Source organism: Chlorocebus sabaeus, chromosome 15, assembly GCF_047675955.1.
Source record: "Chlorocebus sabaeus isolate Y175 chromosome 15, mChlSab1.0.hap1, whole genome shotgun sequence".
NCBI lineage: Eukaryota > Metazoa > Chordata > Mammalia > Primates > Cercopithecidae > Chlorocebus > Chlorocebus sabaeus.
The window spans coordinates 33,944,979-33,966,862 of record NC_132918.1 but is presented as its reverse complement, the minus strand read 5'-3'; the positions used below and the strand labels follow the sequence as shown (position 1 = coordinate 33,966,862).

The 21,884-nt window shown below is 36.9% G+C and overlaps 1 protein-coding gene and 1 pseudogene across 1 annotated transcript in view; one reads left to right on the top strand and one right to left on the bottom strand.

Moving 5' to 3' along the window:
• Window positions 1-21,884, top strand: part of LEKR1 (leucine, glutamate and lysine rich 1) — a 240,862-nt gene that overhangs the window by 181,161 nt on the left and 37,817 nt on the right. The window contains exons 8-9 of the mRNA XM_008008604.3: window positions 7,690-7,767; window positions 8,112-8,315. Coding sequence (XP_008006795.3) covers window positions 7,690-7,767; window positions 8,112-8,315 — 282 coding nt within the window. The remainder of the gene's footprint in view (window positions 1-7,689; window positions 7,768-8,111; window positions 8,316-21,884) is intronic.
• Window positions 1,880-3,915, bottom strand: LOC140713561 (death domain-containing protein CRADD pseudogene; annotated as a pseudogene).

Below are 21,884 nucleotides of genomic sequence, written 5' to 3'. Positions count from 1 at the left end.
GCTGAGGCAGGAGAATGGCATGAACCTGGGAGGCGGAGCTTGTAGTGAGCCAGGATTGCACCACTGCACTCCAGCCTGGGAGACACAGCAAGACTACGCCTCAAAAAAAAAAAAAAAAAAAAGATATGAGTAACAAAAAGATGCTAGTCGTGATTACATCTGGGAGCAAGGAGATCAAGACAAGACCCTACATTTATTGGAAACGTACAAGTTCAAAAAACATGAAGGCCAGTTGTGGTGACAGAATAACAGCTCCCCAAAGAGTTTCATGTCCTAATCCCTGGAATCTATATGTTTTCTTACATGGCAAAAGGGACTTTGCAAATGTGATTAAGAATTTTGAGGCCAGGCATAGTGGCTCATACCTGTAATCCCAGCATTTTGGGAGACGGAGGCAGGTCAATCACTTTAGGCCAGCAGTATGACTTAGCCATCATGGTGAAACCCTGTCTTTATTAAAAAGTACAAAAATTAGCTAGATGTGATGGTGCACACCTGTAATCCCAGCTACTCCGGAAGCTGAGGCACAAGAATCTCTTGAAACCAAGAGGCAGGGAGGCAGAGGCAGTAGTGAGGCAAGATCATACCACTGCACTCCAGCCTGGGCAGCAAAGCAAGATTCTGTGTCAAAAAAAAAAAAAAAAAAAGAATTTTGAGATGGGTAAATTATCCTGGATTATGTGGGCAGCCCTAATGTAATCACAAGGGTCCTTATAAGAGGAAGCAAGAGGGTCAAAATCACAAAAGCAGATGTGAGGATGAAAGCAGAGGTTGCAGTGATGTGATCTGATGATGGAGGAAGGGGCCACAAGACAAAAAATACAGGTGAGCTCTAGAAGCTAGAACAGGTAAGGAAATGAATTCTCCCGTGGAGCCTTCAGAAGGAACACAACCTAGTGACACCTTGATTTTAGGACTTCTGACCTCCAGAACTGTGAAATAATAAATGTCTATTGCTTTTAAACACTAAGCTTGTGGTCATTTGTTACAGCAGCAATAAGAAATTAAACTGGCCTGTTTCCTGAAGAGTTTCTGAGGAGTTTGGATTTATAAGGCGAGCAATGGGAAGCCTGGGGAGAATGCTAAGAGAGTAATCTAATCTGCATTTTAAAAGGTCACTGTGATTGCTACTTCAAGAATGGACTGGAGTAGGAGTAAAAGCGGTATCAGGGAGTCTGGGTGGCAGGCTGTGCATTCATGCAAGTGAGAAGTAATTATGGTTCAGCCTAAGACTGTAGCATGGAGATGGAGAGAAATATTTGTCAGAGGTCAATCTGATTTACTGATAGAGAAGCAAGGAGACTGGAAGTGAAAGGAAAGAATAAAGATGGGCTTGAGCCTTTTTTCATCAGGGGAGACAGTTGAGAGGCAGCAAAGTGCAGTGACTGAGAGTTCACACTCCAGGTCCAGACTGCTGGGGTTCAAATCTCAGTACTACAACTTAGTAGTTATGTCAACTTGGGCAAGTTTCTTTTCTCTTTGGTCTCAGTTCCCTAAATCGTAAAATGGGAATAAGGGCTTATTTGAGGAGTGCACAAGATACATAATGTGTTATTTATTACTCTCATCATTGTGTTTGTTCCATTTATTGAAGTGGGAAATTCTGTGAAATAAACAGATATAGGAAGTGGAGGAATCAAAAACAATGCTTTTGATTTGTTAGAGCTAAGATGCCTTTGAGACTGCAAAGTGGAAATACCAAGGAGTTAGTTTAAGAATGGCTGTTTCATATAAGCGAGTGGAGTGGCATATAACATCACCTTTCAAAGTCGGGGGAAATAGGCAGTTTTTTATTTTATTTTATTTTATTTTATTTTATTTTATTTTATTTTATTTATTTATTTTTTTTTATTTTTATTTTATTGGCAGGAGCAGCAGGGACCTTTCTGAAGGTTTACTCATAGCAATTGAAGAGAAAGGATTACCACTATTTGCTAAGAGTAAAAGAAGGAATGCAATGCTTAAAGAGATGTAGGCATTCTTTCTATTCCATCAAATTTCTCCGTCCTAATGAAGGTGAAGATAACAATTGGGTAATGAAGGGTAGACCATAGAAAGACTGGCTTAACTGGTGTGGGGCAGGGGAAGGGATCATGCTGAGGGGACTTCCTGGGATGGTAGGTGTCTTTTAAAAAATTGCAGCCCAAATTTATTATCTACATAGTAAAATAACTGCTAAAAGGAGTTCTTCTGTCCCTGCTTCTAGATTTGGAGAAGTGTACATAGCAGTCTGAACATATAGTGAAAGTTGTGGTGGGGCTGCTGAATCTCAAAGGGATTTGTGAAAGAAACATTTTTGTTTGATTTCAAAGCAAATGTGTAAAACTTGGAAAATGCAAGGATATAAAAAAAGTCACAGTTACATTTTGATTTATTTTCTAGTCCATTTTCCTTTTTTAAGTAATTTACATTTTATTTCCTTATCATTATGAATAGTAAAAGTTCACAGTTCAGTTCCCAGGCAACATAAAAGTGAATGTTTTACGTATAAGACACCTGCATGTAATGTGATAACATGGGGCTTTGGGGTTTTTTTTGTTTTGGGGGGTTTTTGGAGCCACTATGATTTACTAGACTATTAAAAGGCCATCACACAATTTAAAACTATGCAGTCATAACAAGGCAATCTTCAGGCAATTAAAAACAAAGAATTGTTGAACCAATCTGGGAGATCTACTGAGTAATCTGGCCTTTCAAGTAATGTCAAGTGGAAACCCTGTTTTCTCTTTCCATCTGAGGATCATTAAAAAGAAAAAACAAACGTAAACCAAACCAAAAACCACCTGTTCTGACTGAACGTCAGGATTCAGGCCATGTGACTTGGAGGCATACTCTTCAGCTGGTTGGCAGAGGCACTATCACTGCAACATGTGCAGGAGCACCAAGAGGTCTACCTCCATGCCTGCGGCCCATTGTGCAAGCTCTGGAAAGTTGCCTGCTTCCCAAAGCGTTGCCGCCAACAGACAAAGGCCTCCACCACCTGCAAGTGCACATTGTGTAGATGGTTGGCCTTACAGCGGTAGATATCTGTGTGGAACAGTACCAAAGACAGCACCACTGGCTTCCACTTAGGGCCCAGCCTCTGGGCCAGCTGATTAATCTGCTAGTTTGGGGAGATTAATGATGGGGAGATTAATGGGGAGCTGATGATATGCGAGGGGTTCCCAGTCATCGTGTTACCTGCAGGCAGCTCAGTCATGGCTTTTTCCCTTGCTTTCTCCAGCTTCTTCTTTACCCACGAAAATTCCTGTAGGAAATCTAGGGAAGTATAAAATGCTTTAGGACCCCTGGAAAGTAGGCTATCCAGCAGTAGTATTTTCTTGAAGCTTGTGGCTTGATCTTTAATTTCTTGGACGTGGTTTTCTGTCAAGATTCCTTCCTGGTAAAGGTACTGAAGAACCAGTCCCTCCACCAATGCCTCTGCACCCAGCTGCAGGCAAAGTAAGCAAAGCACTTGTTTGTGGCCTCAGTCTACAACGATGTATCTTTGAGGGGAAGGGAACTCTAGTCCATTTTTCTAAGTAGTATGCATTTTTAACATAATTGGGAATATACTTTATGCACTGTTTTGGTTTGTTTTTGTTTTTGTTTTGTTTTGAGATGGAGTCTCACATTGTCGCCCAGGCTGGCGTGCAATGGCGCGATCTCGGCTCACTGCAACCTCCACCTCCCTGGTTGACCCGATTCTCCTGCCTCAGCCTCCTCAGTAGCTGAGATTACAGGTGCACACCACAACGCCCGGCTAATTTTTTGTATTTTTAGTAGAGACAGAGTTTCACTGTGTTGGCCATGTTGGTCTTGACCTTATGATCCGCCCACCTCGGCTCCCAAAGTGCTGGGATTACAGGCATGAGCCACCGCACCCGTCCCCTTTACGTTTTGCGAACTTTTTGCGTAGCGATATATCCTGGACATTTTTCCATGTCATTACTTTATACATTTATGGAAAATTGTTAAATGGCTACATAATATTCCAATCTATGGATGAACCATAACTTATTAACATCTTGTTTTTAGAGCGTTCAAGTTTTTTATTTGTATAAGTAAGGCACTTGGAAAATTCATGTAGCCAAATCTGTTAACACACAGTTATTTCTGTAGTGTAATTTTTGCTAGAATCAAACTTGAATATTTTTAAGGCTTTTAATGCATAATAACTCATTGTCCTCCAACAAGCCTATACAGATATGTAATCTCAACAGTGTTTGTAAATACTCATTTCTCTGCTTCCTGGACAATGCTGGGTATTATAACTTTTAAAATTAATAAAATTTGTACCTCTGCATTTCTAGCTCCTTGTATTCTTTTTGTGTGTGTGTGACTCACTTGAGCCTTTGCCCATTTTTCTAACTGTAGGTTAATATTTTTCTATTTCTTCTTTTCTAATGTTTTATTTGGAAATAACTTCAAACTTACCAAAAGTTGTAAAAATAATAATAGTTCAAAGAGCACCCAGATAGTCTTTACCTATTTTCACCTAGTGTTAACATTTTAAGTCATTTACTTTCTCTCTCTCTCCCTCTTTACTCTCCTTCTCTTCCTCCCTCTCCCTCTCTCTCTGCACACACACAGGCACACACACACACACACACACACACACACAAATTTTTTTTTCCTGAACCATTTTGAGGATAAGTTACATGCAACATAGCCCTTTACCTCTAGATACTTCAACCTACCTAATCAGTGTCATAAATTTACATACAATACTTTAATCTGCCATTCTTATTTCCATTTTATCAGTTGACCTCATAACATCTTTTATAGCATTTTCTTTTCTAGTACAGGATCCAATCTGGAGTTCGTCTACTCGCATATCTCTTTAACCTCCTTTAGTCTAGAATATTTCCACATTTTGTCTTTGTCTTTCAATGACACTGAATTTTTATGAATGCACAACCCCTCACACTTTTTAAAAATAAGAAATTCTTCATTTTGTATTGGTCCGATGTTTTCTCTCTATTAGATTAAGGATGTGTATTCTTAGCCAGAAAACCACATAGAGAGTGATGTGTCCTCAGGGCATCTCATCTGGAGGCACATGAAAACCATTTTCCCCTAACTGGTGATGTTAATTTTGATCACCTGATCAAGATGTTGCTCAATTTTTCTGCATAATTACTGGGGGTTTTGTTCTCTTTCAATTAATAAGAAGTCTAGAAGAGACACTTTAAATGCACGTAAATATACTGCTTTTCACGAAAATTTATCCTTAGATATAGCATCTGTTAATGATTTTTGCCTGATCTCAGTTTTACTATAGTGATTGCTAAATGGTGACTTTTTAAGATTCCAGATCACGCTCCCTTTTATTAATTAGGCCTTAGCATTCTACTGTAAGCAAGATCCTACCTTCGTCTATTTATTTATTGTACAGATTCATCAATTCCTTTCTTTTAATGGCTTATAATTTTTTACTGTACTGAATTGTTGTGGTGCTCAGATTGTCCTAGGCTTAGTAAGTAGAAGCCCCTTCAAACTGGCTCTTCTGACATTAGATTTGTAAACACTTTGTTACTTTCTGACATCACAAGATATTTCAGATATACTTACTTTGCCCCAGCCTTGAAATCAGTTATTTCTATGAGTAGTCCTGGTGCCTCTAATAGGGAATGTTGATAGAAGCCCATATCTGGGTTCTGAATGTGCTCATGTGCTACTTGATTGTAGTGATGGCTCATGGGCATATACATATGTTAAACATATCAAATTATACACTTTAAAGATGTGCAGTGTGTTATACGTCAATACAATACCTTAATAGAGACATTTTTACAAAAACAGGGTAGTGGCAGAGAACTTTTTTTTTTTTTTTTTTTTGAGACAGAGTCTCGCTCTGTCAGTCACCCAGGCTGGAGTGCAATGGCGCAATCTCGGCTCGCTGCAAGCTCTGCCTCCCGGGTTCATGCCCTTCTCCTGCCTTAGTCTCCCGAGTAGCTGGGACTACAGGCGCCCACCAACAAGCCTGGCTAATTTTTTGTATTTTTAGTGGAGACGGAGTTTCACCGTGTTAGCCAGGATGGTCTCGATCTCCTGACCTCGTGATCCACCCGCTTCAGCCTCTCAAAGTGCTGGGATTACAGGCGTGAGCCACCGCGCCTAGCCGGCAGAGAACATTTTTAATGGCTTTAAAATAAAAACAAAGTTAAAATATAGTGTTCGGAGATAAAACTTAGATAATAAAGCTCTAAGGAAAATCAGTGATTACAATATTATTCATGAGAATGGTTACTTTTAGGGAGCGGGGAGTTGGCTATGATTGGAACCAGGGACATAAACGACTTCTAGAGTAGCTGGTAAGGTTTTATTTTTTAACCTGAATGGTAATCACCAGAGTATTGTTCTTATAATAATTTGTTATATAATTGTTTTATGTACTTTTCTGTATCTTACAATTTTGTTATATTTTACAATAAAGAAGTTTAAAAATAAATGAATATTGTGCATGTTCATGATGATTTTTACATTATTACTAGAAATTAAAGTCATTCTGCAAGGAGGGCATTGATAATCTTACATATTTCATTGTGTAATTTACAGGCTATTTTAAGATGCATTCAGATTGTGACTTAACTAGTTAATGAGTAGTCTGAATACGTTTAAATTGGATATTAAATTTTTAATATATTAACCTTTTGAATATTGTTACAAAACCCAATCATATAAGATCAAGGCAAAGGTTTCTTTCAGTTTTAGATCTTTCATTTGGTTCTTTTTAATGGTTTTTATTTCCCTGCTGAGATTTCTCATCTTTTTATTAATTAGAATAGATTTTCCTTTATGTCTTTGAGCAGAGTTAATAATTGCTTCTTCAAAAATCTTTGTCTGCTCATTTCAATATATGGATCATCTCAGAGTCAGTTCCTATTAACTGTCTTTCTCTTTAGAATGAGTCACACTTTTCTGAATACTTTTTTACTATGTTCTGGACATTGTGAATGTTATGTTATGGAGAGTCTGGATTCTGCTATATTTCTCCAAAAAATATTGTCATCGTTGTTCTTGTTGATAGTGTTGAAGTGGTGTTGCTTCACCTCAAATGGCAATCTCTGTCCAGGATAACAGCTCAATCTCAGTTCAGGTCTTTTTCTTTAACTAGGCTGCTTGGAATCTGCTTAATACATGTGTAGTTCAGGGGCAGAATTTATATGGAGTATTTGGGACTCTCTTTCTCTGGCTCTCCCCTTTTCAGCATTCTTTCTTTACTTTCCAACAGCTGTGGTTTCCCCAAATACCATGCCCTCTGGTTCTATGAGCCAGAAAGACTGAAGATTTCTATTTAGTTCCCCTGCAGTGTGCTGACTGGGGGCTGCCTTCAGGCTTAAAATTATTTTTAATAACCCAACCCCATGCTGTCACCTCATTCCAAGTGTCAACTTTTCTCCAGAATCTCCCTGCTTTTGGTCATTTTCCAATACCTTCACATAGGTATTTTGGTGTTTCGGTTTTGTTTATTTGTTTTTGTTTTTTAATGTTGTGCAGAGTTTATACTTTTTATTTACATGCAAATCAGTCTGACAGAAGCTTTGTTGGCCAGTATAGAAGTGAACTGAATGTTTATTTCTTTAAACAAATAATAATATGAAGATGTTAAAAAAATTTCTTCTATTGATGAGTAAAATAATGCTACAGAAAAACACATACTTTATTTTGAAATCATATATTTGAACTTCTTTTGTATTATTTTAGGAATAAATCTAATGAAGCTGATGACTGTCAAAGAGAACTTAGAAAACTGAAGTTTGAATCCGTTATTTCTGAGTCACAGTATGCATTACCAATTTTTAAATTTATATTTTAATAATGGAACTTAAAACTGTATTTAAGTAATGTTTTATTTTAAAAGACACTTATTTTTTTATTTTCTTATTATTTACATATACAATACCTAATTCAAGCTTATATTGTCTTGCAGTTGGTTATTGCTGTTGCCACTGCCTAGATGGGAAAATTTTAACATTATAGAACCATTCTTTTTTTTTAACATTTTTAATTTTTTAGAGTTACTGTTATAATCTATAATTTCAAATGAGCTCTTAATACATCTTTGATAAATATAAAATGTAGTATATAAAGCATGTTGGTGGGTTTTTTTTCCTATTTCTTTTTAGGCATACTATGCTGCTTAAGGAAAAAGAAGACTCTTTAATGACTTGTCAACAAATATATAGAGCATTACAGGAAGAGCTGACTGCAAAAGAAAAACAAGAAGAAGACATAAAGAGAAGAATTAACCTTGCAGAAAATGAACTGGAGATAACCAAAACTCTTTTGAATCAGACAAGGGAAGAGGTTTTAACCCTGAAAAATGAAAGGTGCAGTTAACAATAATTTCTTACAAAAACATTTTTGTTTAAGTTAGTATTCCATATATAATTGAGACATCAGTGTCCGACATATTATAATAGTAAAATCACGGGAATAAAGATATATTTCTCCTACAAGGTCATTGCATCCCACTACCTCATTTTACAAGTGATTAGACTGAAACTCCAGTTGGTTACGTGACTTGGTAAAGTTGCAGTTGGTGAAGGTAGAGAATGAAGCCCAAATTGCATTTGGTGTCAAATTTTTATTGAAAAAAAAAATCAGACCATGTGTGATACTTATACTACTAAATTTCACCTGGGTCAGTGATTGGTAGATTCTATCATTTTTCCAACAGAAACAACTTTTTATATCACTTTTTCCTTTAATTGGCTCCTACTTTTCTTCTCTCCTCCTTGTCTGTCAGCACATCTTGTTGGAGGATATGGCACAAGCAAAGATACCTCCTTAGCTGGTATCGAGGATACTAAGAAGCACATTGGTCCAGGCTTCCAAGATACTTTTGTTTACTTAATTTGTCTTTGAATTAACCTTATCTTTAATTAATATTTAAACTTTGCTTTCTTTCTTTTTGTTTTCATTTCCCTGCTATGTCTTTGCTCATTCTTTCTGAATCCTTTTGTTTTAAATTTATATCTGATATATAGCACAAATCTTGGGGTTTTTTGTTTGTTTGTTTCATTGATTTAAAAATCTGGGCTTCTTTAGGAGATTATTTCATTTACATTTACTGATATAATTATTATATTCGCTAAGAACACAAGTTTCATAAGGGCAGGAATTTTTGTTTTGTATCATTTTCTGTGCGCAGAAGGCACATGATAGGTTGTTTTTCATTCTTCCTATCATTTTTATATTTGTTTATATTTTATTTTATGAATATAATTTAGAAGAGTTACAATCTTTTTTTTATTTCCTCTTTGCAAACCTATTTGCTGAGTCTGGGGAGTGGGGTCAGAGGAGTGGGCAGCAGTTATCTTAGAATTAGATTTTTTTGTCTCAGAACTCTTTCTTGCCAACACTGTTCCCTGGGCATCATATCTGTTTCTACACCAGGCAAGAAGGAAGTCTGTGTAGTTCATAGGGAAAAAGGCTTATCTCTTGTCCTTCCTGGGATGATTTTATAATTGCTTATATTCTATTGAATAAGATTAGCAACTGCAGAGCTGATATCCCTGCACCATTTATTCTTTACCCTTCAACACCAAAAGTGTACTTTCTACTTACATGACTATTCCACCCCCTCTCCTCTGCCATTTATTAGAAGCTGCAATTTTATAACAATGAAATGTATAAGAGCCAGGCTTATTAATAAAAAAGGAGTGATAGTTGAAAGATTGAGCATGTGTAAGCAGAGATAAAAATCTATATATGCTAATGCGTATAGTCAGAAAGATTAAAATCAGTTATATATTCCATACAAAAGACACACATCATACATCTTTGAAAAGACACCATGGAATAAATAAAAATTTTCAAAGTATTTGGTTTAGAACTTTGGTTATCTGAGCAATTCCTATATTACCTAGAATATCATATTTCCAATGATACCAGATTAATTAGGCTTAATTGTTTAGTCAGATGAATGCTGTCTCCTTCACTGAAGTCATTGGGAAGAACCTGTCTTTGTCTTATTGTTTCTGGGACTCTTCTCCAAGGACTGGCTTAAGCACACATTTTAGACTCTTGTCAGTATGACAGATCTTTACCTGTTAGGAATACCTTTGCTATTTGAAACAGTCTCAGATAGGTCCAGTGAAAATAAGTCCAGTGAATATGATGGGAAATCAATCTGGGAAATACTATTGGGGATCAAAAATGAGGTAAATTTTTCCCTTTTTTCTATGCTTAATAAATTATCTCTGACTACAGTTTGAAGAAGGGAGTTTTATGAATGCTTTGAGGATTAGTGACCTCAGTAGAATATATATAGAGCTTTGTTGGGGAATTGCTTTGAAATAGCATACACTTGGATGTATAAGTTTTGCCATGTTTTTAAAAAAAATTATGACTGTAATCTTACCCTCTGAGTGTTGAGTGAGAAGGACAGTTTCTATCAGCTTTCAGAGAATAGTGACATCACTGAACTAACTTCTATTCTTCTTCTTTTCCTTTCTTTTTTTTTTCTTGTATTATTGCCCTTGTACCTTCTTTATTCTCTCTGCTTTAGTATATCCAGAATATACATTTACTTAGTAATTGGTGACACTAAGTTTACAGACATGATGTCTGTCACATAATAAGAATTAAAATGACAGGCACAGTGGCTCACACCTGTAAGCCCAGCATTTTGGAAGGCCAAGGCAGGCAGATCACTTGAGGCCAGCAGTTTAAGACTAGCCTGGCCAACATGGTGAAACCCCATCTCTACCAAAACATCAAAATTAGCTGGGCATGGTGGCTCATGCCTATAATACCAGCTACTCAGGAGGCTGAGGCACAAGAATCGCTTGAACCCGGGAGGCAAAGATTGCAGTCAGCTAAGATCATGCCACTGTCCAGCCTGGGCAACAGAGTGAGACTCTGTCTCAAAATAAATAAATAAAATTTTTTAAAATGTCCTTGTAGACCAGTAGGTTGTCATGTAATCATAGGGTTACTCCTAAACATAAGCTTTACCTTTTTAGTTTTTCTAGGCTACTTTCATATTTTGCTGCCTTGTCCTCTAACTGCCCAGAGCCTGCCACACATATCCATTCAACAAATATTTGTCGAGTCAGTGAATAAATGAATGGATCGCTTTGGGTAATTCAGCTAGTACCCTGGGTACATAGTACCCAGCTTATATACCCTGGGTACATGGCTTATATTTTAAGGGTGGAGACAAACAGTAAAACAAAAAATGTGGAAAACTGACTAGAATAATTATAAATTGTGATAATGGCTATGAAGTAGTAGAAATTGATAGAAGGGGTGCGTGCTTTGGCCAGGGTGGTCGTAAAAGTGACTTCCAAGATGATACTCTGCCCCTTTGCTAAAGGAAGACAAGTGGAAGTTACCAGGCTAAGAGCCAGGGAGGAACTTTACAAGCAAAGGACAAGCTTGGTGAGTTCTGGGAAAGGACAGCAGGGTAGCGTGGCTGGTGGCATAGTAAGTGTGAGTGAGGCAGGCAGGGTCACATCATGCAGGGTCTTGCAGGCCTTTGGGAGTTTGGGTGCTGTTCTCAGTGCAATGAAGACAAACCATTGAAGGGATTTAAGCAAAAGAGTGACACTGTAGAAAGATCATTCTCGATGCTGGATGGAGAAGATATTGGTAATGGGAGCAAGTCAGGACATTTACTCTTTTGATAAAGAATTATATAGGTAGTGAAGCCTAAGAGATATGAGAAATATGAGAATCTCCAGCTCCTACCCCTGTCAGTTTCTGTTGGGTTAAGTGTCTATGTCAAGTGGGTAGTAGTAAAATAGCCACGGCTTACTCCATGGTGAGCCTCAGGGTTAAAAAGATATTCTGGGCCGGGCTTGGTGGCTCACGCCTGTGATTCCAGCACTCTGGGAGGCTGAGGTGGGTGGATCACCTGAGGTCAGTGGTTCGCGAACAGGCTGGCCAACATAGTGAAACCCTGTCTCTTCTAAAAATACAAAAATTAGCCAAGCGTGGTGGCGGGTGCCTGTAATCCCAGATACTTGGAAGGCTGAGGCAGGAGAATCATTTGAACCTGGGAGGCGGAGGTTGCAGTGAGCCGAGACCGCACCATTGCACTCCAGCCTGGGCAAGAAGAGCAAAACTCTGTCTCAAAAAAAAAAAAAAAAAAAAAAAAAAAAAAAAAAAAAAAAAATTCTGAAGAACAAATGAACTTTGGGAGCTTTTGACATTACTGTCCAAATTTGTCTTGAAACAGTGGTCTTTTGGCTCTAGGGCAACCTGTTATTTGGTCTCTTTCCTAGCTCTGTTTTTGTTCTTTCCCCTTCCCTCCTGTGATCACCTGATAGCAGACATTCCTTAAAATTCACACTTGAACTTGACTTTCCTCTTTCCACTTTTTTCCTTTAGTAAACTGACCCTGTCTCAGCTTAGCAAGTTTGCTCTTGAAGCTTTGATTTGAAGCATCAATGGGACTTTTAAATAAGAAATTTCCTTAAGCAGTTGGAGGTGTGAATGTCCCTCCAAAAGAAGCAACTGGGCTCAGGAAACACTTTTAATATAGAGATGCTTGATAATACCATAGGAGATTCTGGTTCAGTAGGTCTGGGTAGTGCCTAGGAATCTGCTACTTGGTAAAGTACCAAACCACTGCTACGGAAGTATTACAACCAACCAGGCCACCAGATGTACTCACCAAAGGCCAGAGCTCAATTCACTCCCACTGACTGTGTGTGCTTTCATAAATCCAGGCAGTGTCAGATACACACCACCCTTCCTCCCTGACCCCTCAGGAGAGCAGAGCCCTTGCTGAGGTCACAAATTGTGCAGTTTAGAAGCTATGTAGTTTCAAAAGAGCAGGAAAAGATATAAAAAGCCAGAGGTGACCCTAGAAAAAAACTAGCAGAACTTCTGAATTTGGAGAGATAAGGGAGTTTAGTAACCAGGAAATAGTTCATTGATTAGTACAAATCTATCTATTTGGGCATTGCTTTCTTCCCCACACTCAGCTGAGGAAGTGCTAGGTAGAGAAGAATCTTCAATGAAAGGAAAAGAAGTAGGTCTTCTCAGATCATGGGATTCTGCAGGTGGAGACAGTCTGGCCAGCTTGGTCACGGACACATTGGGACTGATGGGAGGGGTTTCCTTTACGGATGGAGAAGAATGCAGCAAGTCATAAGGATGATGCCAGAAAAAAGTGTGGCCATTTTTTAACTTCTTGAAAAGACAGCCCTCAGCTCCCATCCTACTGGGATACAAGGTCTCTGTGGCCAAGGCCAGAACTCTGCCCAGAACTGTGAATGTGCAACACTCCTTCAGGCATATTGTGGGTTAAAAAGGGTTCTGTGGGCTGATGGGGGCACCTAATTCCATCCTTAGGGAAAACTACTTATATAGTTAAAAATGTCCTAAATTCTCTATAACAAATGTACAAATATATTTTATAAGGACATATGTGTTTAAGCTTGAAGACTGCCTACATATAGCACTTGGAGAAATTCGCTTACGCACTACCATGTGGCCTACAACCATACAGCCGGAACACACACTGTTTATAATAGCTCTCATACCCTTTGCATTCTTAGATGCTGTATTATCTTTATCTTGGTAAACTCCAAGAAAAAATACAGAAAAAGACTTACTGTGATCAATTTGCCCATAACATGATGGGAATAATGAAGAGTGTTGTTCGAGGAAAAGCTTAGTCATAATAAAAGTTAGGTGCAAGTTGCTTATGTGTAAATTATTCTGAGATATAAATAATATACATCTGCATCTGTTTGGCAGTCTCTCTACTTATGTATCTTAAATGCAGTTTACTAAATTGCCCCCATTTTCCCATAAAGCATAATTTTTAGGCTACAGGGAAGGATTTTATCCACTTCCTTCACCCCCACCTGCATTTCATTAACTTCTCTTTTGGCCTCTCCTCTCTCCATCTTTTTCTTTTTAGTCAAAAGCTATGAACCCTCACTGATACAGTTTGGCTGTGTCCCCACCCAAATTTCATCTTGAATTGTAGTTCCCATAATCCCCACGTGTCATGGGAGGGACCCAGTGTGGGTGATTGAATCATAGGAGCAGTTACCCCCATGCTGTTCTCGTGATAGTGAGTGAGTTCTCATGGGATCTGATGGTTTTATAAGGGGCTTTTCCCCCTTTGCTCGGCACTCACTCCATCCTGCCGCCCTGTGAAGATGGTGGCTGCTTCTCCTTTGCCTTCCTCCATGATTGTAAGTTTACTGAGGCCTCCCTAGCAATGCGGAACTGTGAGTCAATTAAACCTCTTTCCTTTATAAATTACCCAGTCTCAGGCAGTTCTTTATAGCAACAGGAAAACAGACAGACAATATACTCACTTCAGAAAAGTATACACAAAACCCAGCACATTATTTCAAGAGGTTCGTAGAGTCTCATGTTTTCAAATATATGGCAGGACCTCATGATTAAACATACCTGCTTTCTCATTTTCTCTCTATCCCTTCTTCTGTCTCCTCTCTCCTTCCCTCCCTTTTTCTCCCCTCCCCCTTTCCTTTCTCTTTCTCAAGCTCTTTCACCTACAGGTTTCACAATGAGGAGCCCTCTAAATGTTTCTGTAGACATTATCTTGTCTTGTTTTCAAGGAACCCTGTGCACAATGCCATGCACCATTTTGTGAGGCTCAGTGGAGGGGCTAAGGGGGACAGGAGGCCAGCCTGGGCTCTGCTATCATAGCTACTTGCCAGAGGAAGGGGTTCACTTTTCTTGCATAAGTTTGTCATCCTTACCAAGCCCTGTGTCCATAGGTCTTCCCTCAGACCAAGGGAGCAGTTTTTCTAATTCACCAACCCAGAAGAGAAGTCATTTCCAAATTTGCACAAAGGCACTGGCTAGCAACCACACCTGCCTCACTGGTGAAGCAGGCATCATTTTCCACATTTTGGAGATGAGGACATTAATGTTAACTTAACTGAGGCTAAATTTCTTGCTCAGGGTCACATCATTGGCAAAGACAGAAATCAAGCTCTGTTGGGTATGACCTTATAACTCATGTTCTCTTCTCTACCGTTTGCACAATTCCCTCAGTATTTGTCTTGAAGGGCTAAGTTTTGTCATTCTTCCTCAGTGTGACATCTTTCTGAACCATGTTGTAACACTGAGTCTTTAGGAGACTCACAGTCCTGCAAAAAAGCAATGCTCTTTTTGTGTCCCTTCTCCTCTCCTCTCAATTTCTTATTCACCCCCACCCCCTCAGTATTCTTCTCTTCACTCGATAAATGTGAGATGCTGTCTTCTGCTTCCTAGTGCCTTGGTAGAATCAGAAGTAAAGCTATATCTTCAGATGGAAAATAGAATAAAAACAATTCACAGCTATGTTCTAAAAATGTAAACTAAGTGGTTAGTTATTTCATTCAGGCTTGTCATATTTTCATAAATTCTAGAAGCAATGACTAGTGATTAGCTATATCTAGTATTAGATATGAAAAAGGATTAAGAAGTGATGCAAGATAAAGTCCATTCTTAATATAAAAAGAATGGACTTTAGAATTAGGTAAACACAGAGTAAATCCCAACTTGACCACTGTTAAGCTTGGGCAATTAAGGCTTCTTTTCCCTTTCTGTAATGTGGACATTTTAATAATAGCTATCTTCTTGAGAATTTTAAAATATTGTGCCTGGTAAGTTGTAGGTACTCAGAAAGTATTAGTTTCCTCTCTTTCATCTTTCTTTAGATTGCTAACCCCTTAAAGCACCATGTCATATTAATTTTTATTCCCTACACTGGCCATGTAAGATATTCAGTAAATATCTGTTGAATTCATTATTATCTGCTTTACTCCTACAGTTGTAAAGATCAATCCTTGGAGTGATTCCATTTGGATGCTGATATAGTTAGGCTTTGTGTCCCCACCCAAATCTCATCTTGAATTGTAATTCCCATAATCTCCACATGTCAAGGGAGAGCCTAGATGGAGGTAATTGAATCATGGGGGCAGTTTCCCCCATGGTGTTCTTGTAATAGTGAGTGAGTTCTCATGACATCTAATGGCTTTATAAGGGGCTCTTCCCCCTTTTCTTGGCACATCTCCTTCCTGCTACATTGTAAAGAATGTGCCTTGCTTCCTCTTCATCTTCTGCCATGATTTGCCATAAGTTTCCTGAGGCCTTCCCCAGCCATGCTGAACTATGAGTCAATTAAACCTCTTTCCCTCATAAATTACCCTGTCTCAGGTATGTCTTTGTAGCAGTGTTCAAACATACTAATGCAGATGCTAATCTGTTAGTTTAAAGCATTATGAAATGTTCTAAGTAATAATTGAAAACAATAAGTCTTATCTGGTTTTTTTCTCCAAGACTCACCTCTTTCTCTGATTTCCTATACATCAACAGCTCTCAGAACAAGAGGCTTGCCAAGCTTCTTATGTTATCACACACTTACTGCTTTTAACAGAGGCAGGAGTTATGGCAAAATCAAAATTATCTATTTGATTGACAATGTGAAGACATCTCTAAAAGAACAACTTGTGAAACAGAATTTAAAACTGTCATTTTGGCATTATGGTTTGACATTTGTTTGCAGTTATGTTTTTAACTGCAATTAAGAGAATCTGGATTTGCATGTACATAAGAAATTAAGATTCTCATTTTCTTTTTGGTCCAAGAATTTAATAAAGTTTTAAAAATAAATACTCTTAATTGTGAATAAGTCCTAATTTACCTATTGTGGCAACTCCAAAAAATTTAATTTTAAATCTATCTGGTGAAATTTCAGGGTAGAATGTCGACAGCCACACCTCCCTCTGAGATATGCAAAGCAAAGACAGCATGACATACTGCTGGCTGGCATAAGCTTGAGCTAGCTTTGTCACTTGTGAATCATGTCACCTCAGATAGTCATTTATCACTCAGGTCTTCATTTCTTCTAAAACTGAGGGAGTTGTATTAACATATTTCTAAGGAATAAAAAGAAAGAACCACTATATCCCCAGAGAATAAAACAGTGCCAGACACATAGTCGGCACTCAATATTTGCTGTAAGGGATGAATGCGTGCATGGATGAGAATGAATTTAATTTCTATCAAACAACTGATCACGGAATTTAAAACTGGGAAGCTCCAGTTTTTCTTTTAGGCCAGAGAGCTTTTGACTTTCAAAAATGGGACCTAGGAGTACAGTGAGAACTCCGGGATTCCAGTGGTAATCTTCTTTATTAAATTCTTAGTAAAATTTAAATTTAGGATCTAAATCTGTGTTGTTTCCTACAATTCTAAAACATCAATATCTCTTGAACTGATTCTAGAAAAAAAGTCAGATAACTAAATAGCTATATGTTTTCAGCTACTTATAACATGGAAAAATATGTACTATGCCTTTATAATAAATATTTTATTTCTCGTAATTCCTCTAAATTTCTAGCAAAAAGTCCTGCTTGAGTCAGAGTTGGTCCTTCATAGTTTTTGTCAACACAAGATTGTTTTCTCTTTACCAGTGTCCTAAGATTGTTTTATGATCTTGAACAATGTGTGAGCACCGCCATGGTTGTACTGTACAAGTGTGATTTTTATTTTTGGAATCTAGATTATCTTTTTCACACATATAATCAGTCCTGTATATGTTACTCACTGCCCATTCCATTCTAATCAAGAACAATGAGTGCATATAATATCATGTATAATTATTCTTTCTGCTTTATCCCATTAAAGAGTCTCACTGAAGATTTCTTAGAGTCAGGAATGGAGGCTCAGCAGGGAATCAAGGAGGTATAAAAGACCTTCTCATTTCTGTCACCATAATATCAAGCAAAATTATCATCACAGATACAAATTTATATTTTCCTAACAATTTACTCAAAATACTATATACTTTATTAGAAATGTCATAAAGAACTTCATAATTCCTGGAAAATTCAGTGGATAATCATCACTTTGTTAACACTGTTTGCATCCTAGCTTACTATATTTTAGCTCCTATAATCTACTAGACTTTTAAAGTTTTTCTTCTAAAAAGTTACATTTAACATGAGTTCCATGCACTGAGTCCATCAGAGGAATGCATTTGGAATGGATTCTACTTTTTGTGGTATCCAAATTGTAACTATATCCAGGGAGACTGAAATTCAAGCATCTCAAATATTCAGTACCATCTACTTTATAGTAAAGGTAGCTTCTAATGTATTCACAGGCACTCTCAGGAGATGCTCATTTGGATTTTCTAATCAATAAGACTTATTTTCCAACAAGAAACCTAATTTAAGAAATTAAGTGGATCAAATTGTTAGGCTGTCTGGACACTTCTATCAAGCATGTGACTAAACACATTTATTCTATGATCCTGGCTTTGAAAACCAGGTGAAGTGCTACTTTATTTCCATTGACAGTTGCTCATTAGCTTGATCAAGTTACTGTCATAATATTCTCATATTATTGCTAAAGCTGTATAGTATCACTTATAGGAAGATGTTGTATTAGTTTCCTATTGCTGCTATAACAAATGACCACAAATTTAGTGACTTAAAATAACACAAATTTATTGTCTTACAGTTCTGGAGGTCAGAAGTTCAAATGAATCTTAAGGGGCTAAAATCAAGGTGTCAGCAGGACTGGTTCCCTCTGCAGGATCCAGAGAAGACATTCCTTACATCTTCCATCTGTTACAAGTTATCAGCATTCGTTAGCTTCTGGCCACATGAATCCAATCTCTGTTTCATTGTCATATAACCTTCCCCCACACTAACCCTCTTGCATCCTTCCTATAAGAGGACCCTAGTAATTACCCTTAGGGCCCATCCAGATAATTCAAAATAATCTCCTCACCTCAAGATCCTTAACTTTATCACGTCTACAAAGTCCCTTTTCCCATATAAGGAAACATACTCACAGATTCAGATATGGACATCTTTGGAGGCAATTATTCAGCCTATCACAACTGTGATAAGCTAAAAATATCTATTATCAACCCTATAGCAACCACTAAAATAAAACTAAACAAAGAGCTATAGCTAATAAGCCAACAAAAAAGATAAAATTGAATAATAAAATATGCAAAATCCGAAAGAAAACAGAAAGAAGGGAAAGAGAAGAAAAAGCAGATGGGAAAAATAGGAAAGAAATGGCAAAATGGTAGATTTAAGCCTAACTGTATCAATGATTAAATTAAATGTAAATTGTCTAAACATTCTAATTAAAATGCAGAGATTATCAGATTGTATAAGAAAATAAGATTTAGATATATGCTGCCTGCAGGAAACGTATTTTAAATATAAAGACATATGAGGTCAAAAATAAAAGAATGGGAAAAGATCTAACACGCTGACCCCAATCAGAAAGCTGTAATGGGTTTAAAAAGTAGATTTCAGAACAAAAAAATTTACCAGAAGTAAAGAAGTTCATTTTATAATTATAAGTAGGTCAATTCATCAGGAGGACATAACAGTTCTAAATATTTGTACATCTAATAACAGACCTTAAAAATATAGGAAGCAAAAGCTGGATGGAATTCCAAGTAGGCAAATTCACAATTATTGTTAAAGATGTCAATACCCGCTCTTCATAGCTGATAAAACAAGTAATAGGACAATCAGTAGGCTATAGAAGACTTGAACTTTGTAATCAATTAACCTAATTGACATTTATACAACATTTCACCCAACAACAGCAGAATACACATTTCCCCCCTATGGTTATACAGATTACTCATTGAGACAGACTGTATAATTGGGACATGAAATAAAACCAAAGAAATTTTAAAGGATTTAAATAATACAAAGTACAGTATGTTCTCTTCTCACAGTGTAATTAATGTAGAAATCAAATACAGAAAATTATCTGGACAGTCCCCTAAATATTTGTAAATTATTTAACAATTCTAAATAAGACAGTGGTCAAATAAAATATCAAAAGGGAAATTAGAAAGTATTTTGAACTAAATGAAAATAAAAACATCAAAATTTATGGGATGTCACCAAAGAAAAACTTAGGGACAAATGTCTACGTGGAAAAAAAAAAAAAATTCAGCTTCCACTTTAGGAAATTAGAAGAAGAGGCGAGGGAAAAAAATCCCAAGATAGGCAGAAGAAAGTAAAAAATATCAGAGTTGTAATCAATGGAAAACAGAAAAACAATAGACAATATCAGTAAAACAAAAATTTGTTTCTTTGAGATCAATAAAATTAATAAACCTCAAGGTAGACTAATCAGGAATAAAAAAGAGAAGTCAAAAATTGCTAATATCAGAAATAAGAGGGATGATACTACTACAGATCTGTCAGATATTAAGATGATAATAGAGAAATATTATGAACAGCTTTATAATAAATATTATGAACAGCTTTATGTCATTAATTTTGACAACTCTGATGAAATGGACAAAACTTTTTAAACAAACTACCAAAGCTCACTAAAGAAGAAGTAGATAACGTGAATAGTTCTATATCTTTTAAAGAAATTGAATTTGTAATTTAAAGTCTCACAAAGAAAACTTCCAGCCCAGAGGTTTTACCAGTTAATTTTACCAAACATTTAAAGAAAAGATAATACTATTTATACTCAAACTGTTCCTGAAAATTGAATAAGAAAGAGCAATTCCCATCTTAATTTATGAAGTCAGTATTACTCTGATAACAAAACCTGACAAAGACATAACAAGAAAATTATCAGACCAACATTTCTAATGAGCATTGATATAAAAATTCTAAACAAAATTTTAGCAAATTGAAGGGGCTAAAATCAAGATAACATATAAAAAGGAAATAAATCATGAATAAGTGGAGTTTATCATAAGAGTATAGGATTAGTTTAACATAAAAATTAATGACATTCAACAGATAAAAGAGATAAATCCAACTTCATCAAAATTAAAAACTTGTTCTTCAAAAGACACTTTAAGAGAATGAAAATAAAAACCACAGACTGGAATAATATATTTGCAAAGGATCTATATAATAAAGGAGTTTTTCTATAATATACAATGATATTTAGAAACTCAGTTATATGAACATAAACATCCTAATAAAAAATGAACAAAAGACTTGAATAGACACCACCAAATATATGCAAATGACCAATAAAATAAGCACATAAAGTGATGCTCCGTATCATTACTCATTAGGGAAATGCAAACTAAAAGCACAATGAGATACTACTATACATTTTTAGAATATGTAAAAACTTAAAACCTGAAAGTATCAAGTGTTTACAAAGATATGGAGGAACTTGAACTCTTATAATCTACTGGTGGGTAAATAGTACAAGTTATTAGAAAAAGAGTTTGGAAGTTTCTTTAAAAGTTAAATGTATACCTATCTTGATACCCAGCCATTTCATGCCTATGTATTTACCCAAGACAAATGAAACCATATATCAATACAAAAACTTGTACACAGATATTGAAAGCAGCTTAATTTGTAATAGCCAAAATATATACAACAACCTAAATGTTAACAGATGAATAGATGAACAGATTGCAGTGTATCTGTACAATGGAATACTACTCAGCAATGAAAATGAATGAACTATCAATAAGGTATAACCTGGATGAATCTAAAATACGCTGAGTAAAAGATGCCAGACCAAAAAAAGAATATACTGTATGACTTCAGAATCATATATTTTCAGAATATACAGTATTTCAGAATATATCTACATATCCCGAAAATGCAGACTAATCTATAGTGACAGAAACCAAAGCATTGATTGCCTGGAGGAGAGGGCCTGGATTACAAAGAGGCGGCTGGGAGTGGTGACTCACGGCTGTAATCCCAGCATTTTGGGAGGCTGAGGCGGGCAGATCATGAGATCAAGAGATCGAGACCATCCTGGCAAACACGATGAAACCCCGTCTCTACTAAAAAATACAAAAAAATTAGCCAGGCGTGGTGGCGGGTGCCTGTAGTTCCAGCTGCTTGGGAGGTTGAGGCAGGAAAATGGCGTGAACCTGGGAGGCGGAGCTAGCAGTGAGCCGAGATGACACTACTGCACTCCAGCCTGGGCCA